The 13272-nt window shown below is 40.7% G+C and overlaps 1 protein-coding gene across 1 annotated transcript in view; it reads left to right on the top strand.

Moving 5' to 3' along the window:
• The window catches only part of thoc7 (THO complex 7), a 33751-nt gene that overhangs the window by 16965 nt on the left and 3514 nt on the right, over window positions 1–13272 (top strand). The window contains exons 5-7 of the mRNA XM_043708263.1: window positions 5371–5428; window positions 5775–5841; window positions 5932–6001. Of these exons, the coding sequence (XP_043564198.1) occupies window positions 5371–5428; window positions 5775–5841; window positions 5932–6001 (195 nt within the window). The remainder of the gene's footprint in view (window positions 1–5370; window positions 5429–5774; window positions 5842–5931; window positions 6002–13272) is intronic.

Genomic DNA, 13272 nt, shown 5'->3' with positions numbered 1-13272 from the left:
GCAATTCTGGTCATCTTATCGGAAAGATGTTGTGAAACTTGAAAGGATTCAGAAAAGATTTACAAGGCTGTCGTCAGGGATGGAGGGTTTGAGCTATAGGGAGAGGTTGAATAGGCTGAGGCTGTTTTCCCTGGAGCGTCAGAGGCTGAGGGGTGACCTTTTAGAGGTTTACAAAATTGAGAGGCATGGATAGGATAAATAGACAAAGTCTTTTCCCTGGGGTGGGGTAGCCCAGAACTAGAGGGCATAGGTTTAGGGTGAGGGGGAGAAAGAAATGAGAGACCTAAGAGGCAACTTTTTCATGCAGAGGGTGGTATGTGTATGGAATGAGCTGCCAGAGGAAGTGGTGGAGGCTGGTACAATTGCAACATTTAAAAGACATTTGGATGGGTATATGAATAGGAAGGGTTTGGAGGGATATGGGCCGGTGCTGGCAGATGGGATTAGATTGGATTGGGATATTTGGTCGACATGGACGGGTTGGTCCGAAGGGTCTGTTTCCATGCTGTACAACACTATGACTCTGATTCTAAGCATGGCATTCCAACTGGAACTCTATCAACAAACACATTGACTTTGATCCCATTTACCACCCTCGGAGAAAAAATGAACAGGTGACGAAATATCTGAAATGAACCTTTCAGCTCAATGAGCAACCTACATCCATAAAGCATAACCTTTTTGTATTCCTTCCCCAAACTGTAACATTTTACTTTTTTTCATAGAGGAACTCTCTTTCTGCAAAGGCAGTAAAAGCAGAGACTGGAATGTTTTTTAAGGTAGAGATAGATTAATTCTTGATAAGAAAATTGGTGTAACATTATTAGGGTTAGGCAGGAATGTCACTGTAACCCAGCATTTGCCATGACTAACCCACCTGGCCTGCACATCCCTGGATATGATAGGGAAATTAGCATGGCCAATCCATCTAACCTGCATAACTTTGGACTATAGTAGGAAACCTATGCAGAAACGGGGGAGGATGTGCAAACTCCATACAGACAGTCACCTGAGTCTGGAATCAAACCTGGGTCCCTGGTGCTGTGAGGGAGCAGTGCTAACCACTGAGCCACCATGCTGCTACATTCTGGCCTCAACTTGTTTGTGGAATAAATGTGCTGATTTCATGCTGAAGAAGATCAGTTTGAATCACAAAGATTAAACCACCTCTTCTTTCTCCCCCACCCCAGCATTACATAAGGTTATTTTTTGGGGAAATGAATCTTCTTAGAATAGCCAGCTTTATTATTTTCCTGTTCTTGCATGCTACATGTAATACTTGTGTGGTGACATGGTATATATTAGCATAAGTAACATCTCAGAAACATCATTATTGCACTTAACATCTTAGTCATTAACATCTTAGCAGGGCATCAGGATAAATCGCGTAGCTCTACGTCTGTACAAAGCGTGTGTGGTGGTAGCTGATTTAAGCAACTGTACATTCAAGTCCATATTTATGATTTATAGCACCCACAATTTTCCTGGCATTAATATCACATAGAAAATTTTGTCTGCCTGAAATTATACATGAAGATCCTCTGCCTTTTTAATGTACTTCATTTCTGTCAAATGAGCGAGGAATATTATGTTAAAAATGGACTTAATTATGAAGTAAAAACATAGCATCAGGTGTTGCAATGGCTGCACTGTAATCCCTGAATCAAAAGTTGTTGCTTCAAACCTCATTCTGGATATGAATACATAATCCAGGCTGTTACTTTGATGGACTACACTGCAAAGTTCATGTTTTGTGCTTTTTAGTACCTTGGGTGGATGTAAAACATACAATTGCACTTCCATGTCCTTGCCATCATCTGTTGATGAGCCAATGTCTCAAGCAAACCAGATTAAAACTGATTTGGAGATGCCGGTGTTAGACTGGGATGGACAAAGTTAAAAATCACAACACCAGACTACAGTCCAACAGGCTTAATTGGAAGCATTAGCTTTTGGAGCGCTGCTCCTTAATCAGATGGTTGTGGAGGACAGAATTTATAGCAAAAGTTTAGTGTGATGTAACTGAAATTATACTTTGAAAAATACCTTAATTGTTTGTTGAGTCTTTCATCTGTTCGAATACCATGATAGTTTCACTTCTTTCATGTGGAAATCACAACACAATTGGTGTTAGCCAGACAATATGTTGAAGGTGTTAGCCCCGTGTTCTCTGTGCCATAATATTTCGACTGATTCTTATCTAAAAAGTGAGATAAGAGTCTTACATGACTTCATGCAGTTTTTGAGCAAAGTACAATATAACTCAGCAAGTACAAATTCACCCCACAAACATATATGTATATACGTGCATGTGGATCTCTCACTCTCAGCCATTCCTATAGACACACGGACACGCACGCAGACACTCATAAACACCCTTACAGACACACACACTCCCACATGTATCCTCTCTCAGACTTCGATCACTCTACACTGACGCACACACACATACACTCTTACAGACACTCTCAACCCCCCACCCCAGACACACACACTCATCCCCTCAGACTTAAGACACTCTACACTCTCATACACACACTCATATACTCTCTCTCACACTCAACCCCAACCCAGACAGGCGCATGTGCACACAAGCACTCATATACATATACGTTTTGTGGGGTGAATTTGTACTTGCAGAGTTACATTGCACTTTTCTCAAAAACAGCATGAATTCATATAGGACTCTGTTATCTCACGGACAGAGAACGCAGCGGGGGCTAACACCTTCAATATATTGTCTGGCTAACACCAATTGTTACAGTTAACCTGAGAATATAACTTTTAAAAAAAATTAAACCTGTTGGACTATAACCTGGTATTGTTGCTTTTTAACTTTGTACAGATTAAAACTAGTCATTTATCTCAATGTATTTTGTGAGGCTATGCGGTGTGTAAAATTTGCCCCTTATAACAAATTATCACTCTTCAAAACTATGTATATGTTGCAAATTTCTTTGGGATTCAATACAATTGTGAAGTTCATTCCATCTTTCTTTTATTTCTTAGTTAATAAGTAATATGTATTCTATGGGCTGTACTAAAACTTTCTTCCAGATTTTATATTTAGAAGGGTCAATGTTACTACATAAGTAGAGAAATGCAAAATATTAATGAGTAAAAATTTCAGAATCTTCTATCAGAAAACTGATATTTAAGCTACCATAAATTATTTTCTCCTGTCATGTAGCAATTTTAACTATCATCTGGACGTCAGAATGTGATGCAGTGACACAGGTTCAATCTTCATACCAGCTGCAGTAGTCCATGGAACTGTGCGTCATGCTTGTGGAGTGATGCCCTTCAACCCATGTAATCAATTGTCTGCCTCTAATAGAGAGAGATGCCTATTGCCAGTTCTGGATTAGGGCTAATTATTTGAGTTATCATCAAAACATTTTTTGAAATATGCAAACAATCTGACTGGAATTTGTTTCCTTAAAACTACATTGCAGTCAAAGTAAGAGCAACATAATTTTTAATCACAATTATTTTTAACATACAGAAAGGCATGAAATGTTGGCCTATGACAATATTTTTGGAACATTTTATAACTATTTCAGTTTCTCGTATTGAGACATTTAAAACATTTGTAAAGTGGAAAAATTATAACCAAATTCTAACAGAAGTAGAATCTTTGTCATAAGGCTGGGAGCAATAGTTCAACTTCTGAACTTGTGGACATCTTTACTCTTTGCAAGCTTCTTAATTTTTACCACAATGAGAAGAACGTACATTGATTATTATTCTGTCATGGCACAGTATTCAAGAAAATGTTAGTTTCTTCGTGTTAAGTAACATCTGCATTGAAGAATACAAGATCTTTTTCAAGTTTTAACATTCAGATGTCAATATTTAGCATGTTTTTACAAACTTCAGTCGATGAAAATATCTCTATCTGAAATTATGTTAGTAGCTTTAATATAAATGTTTAGTTTATGAACCTGAACTAGACTGAATAGGGAGTATAAATTCAGGTTCAATATCTATAAGGAATACACACTGTCTGTGTCCCTCATTTCAAATTGTTTAATCTACTTTTATTTGACTTGCATTAAACAAATTTATTTTTCCCATCTTAATGTTCTGAATCACATTGTACTAAAAAAATGAAACCGAAGCTCAAGTCCCCATCTATTTCATTACATGCTAATAAATATTCTGAGTAAAATAAAAATAAGTTGTTTGGACAAAGATCAGAAACTTAATCACCACGTCTAGTTATTCTAATTTTTTTTCACACTACTGCAGCATATAATCTATAGCCATAACTTGGACCTCCTGAAAACCCCAACCTTCAGTAAATCCCCAGTCAAGTTTATGGCTCATTTAAGGCAGAATTCTCTGAATAAAATAACCACACTACAGATGCCACATGCCATTAGGTATCCATTGCTATTAACACATGGCAATTACTTAAAGTTGAATTGAAGCATCCAAGTAACCAGGCTACAACTTGAAGTTATTGTACAGACTCTGGGCTTTCCCTCATCTTCTGTTGCACTGTACGGCAGCCTCAAGATCTGTAACTTTGCACTTTTTCAACACTTTGCCAATACCTCATGGTCTCAGTGCTGTCTTGGCTATCTCCCTATTTACAGATCTCCACTCATTCCACTCTTGTTCGCCACATAAGTCCCTTTCTTGTTGCTCAACCAACATGAGCATCACTTCCTCTGATCGTCTTTAGATATCTTCTTGCCTTCAATTTGGGATTTCCTGTCACCTGCACTTGTGTTAATTCCTGTCTCAGCTTTGGGTCTCAATTTCCTTTGGAGAGAGTGCAGAGAAGGTTTATGAGGATGTTGTCTGGAATGGAAGGTGCTAGCTATGAAAAGAGGTTGAGTAGGTTAGGTTTGTTTTCATTAGAAAAAAAGAGATTGAAGGGGGACCTGATTGAGGTTTACAAAATCATGAAGGGTATATTCAGGGTGGATCGAGATGAGCTTTTTCCCAGAGTAAAGGATTCAATAATGAGAGGTCATGCTTTCAAGTTGAGAGGTGAAAAGTTTAAGGGGGATACACGCGGCAAGTACTTCACACACACTGGTGGGTGGCTGGAACGTGTTGCCAACAGAGGTGGTAGAGGCAGGCACGGTAGATTCATTTAAGATGCGTCTGGACAGATGCATGAGTAGGTGGGGAGCGGAGGGATACAGATGCTTTGGAATTGGGTGACAGATTTAGACAGTAGATTTGGATCGGCTCAGGCTTGGAGGGCCGAAGGACCTGTTCCTAGGCTGCAAATTTTCTTTGTTCTTTTGGTTCATTTACTGGGAACTAAATTACCGATAATTAGATATTTTTAACTCATTCATTTGTGTTGGTGAAACAGCATTTTTATAGTTTTCTCCATGTTATTTTTCTTAGAGTATGATGCATTAGCAAAAGTGATACAACAGCATCCTGATAGACATGAAACCTTACAGTAAGTATGTAAGCAAATAATTTACCATAAATTTTACTTTTGTTTATTAAATATGACATAAATTCTGATACAATGGGTAAATGGGCAAGTATGCAGAGGCAATATTTGGTCATAGTAACCTTACTGTTTATGACTAATGCTGAATATTGATTGATCTATCAGTTTGCATTTGTCACGTGGAAGATCCCATCCACTGAACCGAAATCAATGATCAAAGAAACAGAAGGCAAATTCAAAAGAGGAAAGTTGAGAATAAATGACAGAATAAAATGCACACTAAATGTCAGTAGAAAATGTTAAAATTATATTTGATCTTTGATAAATATTTTCTCTGATTAATTTCTAGGCAACTGGAAGCATTGGGTAAAGAATTAGAGCACCTTTCTCATATTAAGGAGAGTGTTGAAGATAAGGTAATATTAAACCCCGGGCAAATTTTCCATTTTTATTTTTTCAGGTTTCATTCAAATTAACACTCCTAACTGCAATTTTATTATTACTAGCTTGAATTAAGAAGAAAACAATTCCATGTTCTACTCAGTACTATACATGAACTACAACAAACACTGGAAAGTAAGTACTTACAGAAAAGAAAACTTTTACCATTTTCCCATATTTGCATATAGCAGCTACAACGTGAAAGACTTTGACCAGCCAGCTTTGTTAATGTGGTGGGAAAGATGGAGAAGTCTGGAAAATTTTCAAATGATGTCCTTGACCCATATTACAATCACAACACCTGAACAACTCCTATCAAAATGAACAGTTATACCTGATGGTGCTGGGTGTACTGAGCCATGCCGTCTTCTGTGGCACACAAATTAAGCTAGTTGATGGCTACATTTAAGTATTTGTGTGTTAACCCAAATGTTTAATTTCTGCTTTTATAGTATCCTAAGTTTTTAATTGTGCACTTATGCACATGTTAAAGCTCCACACTATTTTCAGTGTTATGCAAGGGAATTACTAATTCAGGATAATTAAATTCAAGAATAAAGGATCCTGAGTTAGATTAAGTATCCAAAATGATTAGGCTTGATTCACTGAGCATAGGTATAATGTACTAAATGCAATAATCATGGAGCTAATGGTGAAGGAGCAACCCTGGCCAAGTGCAAATCAGTGAAAATGCAATGCAAACATTATATGCTGTTTAACCAGTTTAGGTTCCATGCCATATTTTGAATGTCTCATCAAGGCAAGGGAATGTTCTGCTAAAACATGCTTTGCATTACAAACTTGGAGCTGTCATTTGCACCTTTCAGTGAAGCCAGTTTGTTCCATATGCAGTGTTGAGTATCTCATGAGAGTTGCCTTATGCTGCTGTGGACGCAGAACAGCTAGTTTCATAACATAACCAAGGATGTGATAATAATCCTCCCTCTTGATCTGAACTGGACATTTGTGGACCTTCCTGCTACATTATCTCTGGCAGAATGAATATTTACTCATTGAGGTGAGACTAAATATAAATCTGTAGAAGGCCATAAGAGAGAACAACAGAATTAGTCCATTCAGCCACTTGAGTGCTCTGACATTCGATCATTGTGGATATGTTTCTCAACCCCATTCTCCTGCCTTCTACCTGTAACCTTTGTTCCTCTTACTAATCGAGAACCTACCTATCTCCAACTTAAATACACTGTGACTTGGCTTCCACAGCCTTCTATGGCAATGGGTTTTACAGATTCACCAGTACCTGGCTGAAGAAATTCCTCCCCTTCTCAGTTCTAAAGTGTTAACCCTTTACGCTAAAGCTGTGCCCTCATGACCTAGTTTCTCCTATAAGTGGAAACGTCATCTCCATGTTCACTCTGTCCAAGACTTAGAATTCTGAGTTTCAATGAAATCCCCCCCTCGTCCTTCTAAACTCCATTGAGTACAGAGCCCAGAGTCCTCAACTGCTCCTCATGTGGCAAACCTTTCAATTCCAGGTTCCTCCTTGTAAACCTGTTCTGAACTCCCTCCAATGCCAGCACACACTCCCTTAGATATTGGGCCCAAACTGCTCACAATATTTAAAATGTGATCTGACTAGAGCCGTATACAGCCCCAGGAGGACATCCCTGTGCTTGTTTTCTATGATTTTTATTTTGTGGCAAGGTCAACATATCAAATAGCAATTGTGATTTGGTTATAGATGAGAGTGTTCACACTGATTTCTCCATGCAGGATATTTTTGTTGTTATTCATGAAAGAATATTTTAGAGAAAGGACCACTTCTTCGCACTATTCAATTAGATCATGGCTCACCACTTCCCTAATCTTCCATAGACTTTGGTGTCATGAATACCCAGATATCTATTCATGTTTTGAACATACTTAATGATTGAGATTCTGCAATCCTCTGGGATAGAGAATTGTAAAGATTCATCACCGAGTGAAAAACATTTTGCTAATCACAGCCTTAAATGTCCAACCTCTTTCTTTGAAATGATGCATTTTTCTAGGTTCTCTATCGAGGGCAGTATTCTCTTTATAGTCACCAGTCAGACCCTCTGAGCTTTAATGAGATTACCCCTCATTCTTCAAAACTGAAGAGAATACTGGATACAGTTTCTTCATTCTTGCTTTGTTAAACAATCCTGGCAATCCCAGAGTTTATTCTGGTGAACCTCTGTTGTACTCCCACTATGGCAAGATGCTTGCAGGTAAAGGGACAGCTGGAAAAAGGGACGCCTTCAGGAATGAGATAACGAGAATCCAGAGAAAGTATATTCCTGTTAGGGTGAAAGGAAAGGCTGGTAGATATAGGAATGCTGGATGACTAAAGAAATTGAGTGTTAAGAAAAAGGAAGCATATGTAAGGTATAGAAAGGATAGATCGAGTGGATCCTTAGAGTATAAATGCAGTAGGAGTATACTTAAGAGGGAAATCAGGAGGGCAAAAAGAGATAGCTTTGGCAAATAGAATTAAGAAGAATCCAAAGAGTTTTTACAAATACATTAAGGACAAAAGAGTAACTAGGGAGAGAATAGGGCCCCTCAAAGATCAGCAAGGCGGCCTTTGTGTGGAGCCGCAGAAAATGGGAGCGATACTAAATGAGTATTTTGCATCAGTATTTACTGTGGAAACGCATATGGAAGATATAGAATGTATGTAAATAGATGGCGACATCTTGCAAAATGTCCATATTACAGAGGAGGGAGTGCTGAATGTCTTGAAATGCATAAAGCTGCCTAAATCCCCAGGACCTGATCAGACCCTAGAACCCTAGAACTCTGTGGGAAGCTAGGGAAATGATTGCTAGGCCTCTTGCTGAGATATTTGTATCATCGATAGTCACAGGTGAGGTACCGGAAGACTGGAGGCTGGCTAACGTGGTGCCACTGTTTAAGAAGGGTGGTAAGAACAAGCCAGGGAACTGTAGACCAGTGAGCCTGACGGTGGTGGGCACATTGTTGGAGGGAATCCTGAGCGACTGGATGTACATGTATTTGGAAAGGCAAGGACTGATTAGGGATAGTCAACGTGGCTTTGTGCGTGGGAAATCATGTCTCACAAACTTGATTGAGTTTTTTGAAGAAGTAACAAAGAGGATTGATGAGGGTAGAGCGGTAGATGTGATCTATGTGGACTTCAGTCGGGCGTTCGACAAGGTTCCCCATGGGGGACTGGTGAGCAAGGTTAAATCTCATGGAATACAGGGAGAACTAGCATTTGGATACAGAACTGGCTCAAAGGTAGAAGACAGAGGGTAGTGCTGGAGGGTTGTTTTTCAGACTGGAGGCCTGTGACCAGTGGAGTGCCACAAGGATCGGTGCTGGGTCCACTACTTTTTGTCATTTACATAAATGATTTGGATGTGAGCATAAGAGACACTGTTAGGAAGTTTGCACATGACACTAAAATTGGAGGTGGACAGTGAAGAAGGTTACCTCGGATTACAACAGGATCTTGATCAGATGGGCTAAAGGGCTGGGAAGTGGCAGATGGAGTTTAATTCAGATAAATGTGAGGTGCTGTATTTTGGGAAAGCCAATCTTAGCAGGACGTATACACTTAATGGCAAGGTCCTAGGGAGGGTTGCTGTACAAAGAGACCTTGGAGTGCAGGTTCATAGCTCTTTGAAAGTTGAGTTGCAGGTAGAAACAATAGTGAAGAAGGCACTTGTTCTGCTTTCTTTTATTGGTCAGAGTATTGAGTACAGGAGTTGGGAGGTCATGTTGCGGCTGTACGGGACATTGGTTCAGCCACTGTTGGAATATTGTGCAATTCTGGTCTCCTTCCTATCGGAAAGAAGTTGTGAAGCTTTAAAAGGTTCAGAAAAGATTTACAAGGATGTTGCCAGGGTTGGAGGATTTGAGCTATAGGGAGAGACTGAATAGACTGAGGCTGTTTTCCCTGGAACGTCGGAGATTGAGGGGTGACCTTATAGAGGTTTACAAAATCATAAGGGGCATGAATAGGATAAATAGACAAAGTCTTTTCCCTGGGGTCGGGGAGTTCAGAACTAGAGGGCATAGGTTTAGGGTGAGAGGGGAAAGATATAAAAGAGACCTAAGGGGCAACTTTTTCACAGAGGGTGGTGAATGTATGGAATGAGCTGCCAGAGGAAGTGGTGGAGGCTGGTACAATTGCAACATTTAAAAGGCATTTGGATGGATATATGAATAGGAGGGTTTTGGAGGGTTATAAGCCAGTGCTGGCAGGTGGGACTAGATCAGGTTGGGATATCTGGTTGGCATGGACGAGTTGGACCGAAGGGTCTGTTTCCATGCCGTACATCTCTATGACTCTAAGACCCGAGATAAAAAATCCATGCACAATCCAGGTGCCTTGGATCAGACACTTCCCAGCCTCATTTAAGCAATGATTTTGCAGAAGTCACATGACACCAGGTGATAGTCCAACAGGTTGATTTGAAATCACAAGCTTTTGGACTTTACTTCACCTGACAAAGGACAAAGCTTTCGATTTTAGATAAACCTGTTGAATTGTAACCTGGTGTCGTGTGACTTCTGATCTTGTCGCACTATTTAAATCATACTACTTCTGTTTTCTTGTTTCAAATTGGGTAACTTCACATTTTCAATTTGCCATGTTCTTGCCCGTTTACTTATCCTACTTAAGTCTCCTTGAAGCCTCCCTGCATCCTCTGGAGACTTGCATTCCCACCCAGTTTTGTCTCATCTGCAAATGTGGAAATACTGCTTTTGTCCCCATGTCTAGATATGTTCTAATGAACTTGTTCAGATACGCTATTGCGCACCTCCAGAGCAGGTGGGACTTGAACCTGGACTTCCTGGCTCACAGATAAGCACCCTGCCCATGTGCCACAAGACCCCTCCTTGGTCCCCACATCTATGTTTTCTGTATTTTGTATTCAAAAGTGCTGTTACGCAAACAAATGTTTTTCTCCCCCTCACCAAGTCAGCTGTGGGTTTTTTCCATTTAATAACCATTACTAATAGGTAGTCCCAACATCTACCTCTTTTTGAATCAACCCATTCAGATGTGATATGGCACACCTCAGGATGAGGTGGGGCTTGAACCTAGGCCTTCAGGTCCAGATTTGGGATGCTACCACTGCACCACAAGATGCATAATTATAATTGAATTCAGTTCCACCATCTGACATCGTGGGATTTGAACCTTGGTCCCCAGAACATGACGAGGGTCACTGGTTTATTAGTCTATCAATGATACCCATTCGGTCATCATCTTCCCTGGGTCCTCACATCTGAATCTAACATTTTCCCTGCTACTGACATCAAGCAAAAAGGTCTGCAGTTCAAGTAAAAGCAAAATACCATGGATGCTACAAGTCTGAAATAAAAACAAAGTGCTCGAGACTGAAGAATCAGAGTCATACTGGACTTGAAATATTAACTTGTTCTTTTCTCTCCACAGATGGTGCCAGATATGCTGAGTTTCTCCAGCACTTCGTTAGTTCACCATTTAATGGTGAAGTTATACTTGCTACTTTCCGGTCTTCAGGGTCCTTTCCAGAATCCATAGAATTTTGAAAGATAGCAATCATTGCATCCTTCAGCCCTACAACCTCCCCCATTAATCCTCTGGGATGAGCTCATCAGTTCCAGGGGATTTATCAACCTTCAATTCAGCTAATGTTTCAAGTGCTCCCTCTTTATTAATACTAATTTTCTTTCAGTTCCTCATTTTCACAACTTCATTCACTAGTATTTCTGGAAGATTTTCTGTATCTTTCTCTGTGAAAGCAGACACAAAACAGGTGTTTAGTGTCTCCCATTTTCCTATTGTCCATTGTAACTTATGCAGTCTGGTAATCAACCCACAATTGTCTAATGTTCTTCACATATACCTAAAGATGCTTGTATAGTCCTTCATCTTCTCACTAGCGTGCACTCTCATTCTCTTTTTGTTTTTGTTTTAATCAGTGTCTTGGTCATCATTTGTTGAATTCTTAATTGCTCCTAATCCATGGGTTTTTTAAGCAATTCTAAAAGCAGGACTCCTGAAAAATTAAGTGTCCTTTTTGAAGCCATTTCAAACCCCTTTCATAGCGTTATAGCTTTAGGATTAGTTCCTTGTGCCAAATAAAGTGTCCCTTTACCTCATGGAGTGTGTATTTGAAGTGCTGCAATATTTCACAAAAGGGCTGCAGATGTATAGTTCCTTGAAAGTGCAGTCGCAGGTAGACATGGTGGTGAAGGAGGCTTTTGGCATGCTTGCCTTCATTGGTCCATGCATTGAGTATAGGAGTTGGGATGTCATGTTGGAGCTGTACAGGACATTAATGAGGCCACTTTTAGAATACTGCATTTAATTCTGATTTCCCTGCTATAGAAAAGATGACATTAAACTTGAAAGGGTTCAGAAAAGGGTCAGTTTCCATCCTTTATAACTAACCATGCATTATAATGCAAGGTAGTTCTGTGCAATTATCAAAGAATTCTACTGTTGTTTCAACAGAATAAGGATGTTATTTAGGAGGAGAAAGTGAGGTCTGCAGATGCTGGAGATCAAAGTTGAAACTTTATTGCTGGAACAGCACAGCAGGTCAGGCAGCACCAGGGAACAGGAGATTCGATGTTTCGGGCACAGGCCCTTCTTCAGGAATGAGCAGAGAGTGTTCAGCAGGAGAAGATAAAAGGTAGGGAGGCTAGTGAAGCAGACTCGTTACCACAGCCATATCTCCTTTCTCAGCACCTGCCTACGGAACCGACTGATCCCCCATGGACTCCAGATCACCTTCCGACCAACACAATTTGGACCCAACCAGGACTACCAGTACCTGCAACAAATCCGCAGCCTCCAGCAACGGACCTCCCTCCGGATCCTCCACTCCACGCTTGCAGCCATGCGCCGGTACCTACATTCCCTGCAACTCGACCTACCCCAGCTCAGCACAACTCTCTCACAGACCTGTAAAGGACCTCTACTGTTCTTCATTTACAGAAAAATCCATAGACTGAACAAACAGTTCTTTCGAGCCATATCGGAAATTAAAGGCAGTAAGTACCAAAAACTTTCATGCACTTACCCCCAAACTCCGGATTCCTCAACCGTTCCAGAAACTTCCATCGGCCTCCGAAACCAGTCCGGCGCCATTACACACGCGGCCGCTACAGCGCCCGCGGCAATAGCCGCAGACGCCGCCGACGATGACGTCACTTCCGCCCCCACCGACCTCGCAACCTTCATGATCGCGGCCCAAACAACCGCCTCCGGAATCGCCGCACAGACAACCTGCTCTGCGATCGTCATGAAGACAATCACCAACAGATTGGCGACCTCCGCGGCTACGGGGAAGAACTCTGTCTCCGTGGTCGCCGCAGCTACTTCCGCCCCCAGTGACGTCAGCAACCTACATTTGGACCACATCGCCGCAAGTGTCTCCGCCCCCCCGCCGCGTTCC

Source organism: Chiloscyllium plagiosum, chromosome 18 (genome assembly GCF_004010195.1).
Source record: "Chiloscyllium plagiosum isolate BGI_BamShark_2017 chromosome 18, ASM401019v2, whole genome shotgun sequence".
Lineage (NCBI taxonomy): Eukaryota > Metazoa > Chordata > Chondrichthyes > Orectolobiformes > Hemiscylliidae > Chiloscyllium > Chiloscyllium plagiosum.
The sequence above is the reverse complement of the archived record's forward strand: the minus strand, read 5'-3'. Positions and strand labels throughout refer to the sequence as shown.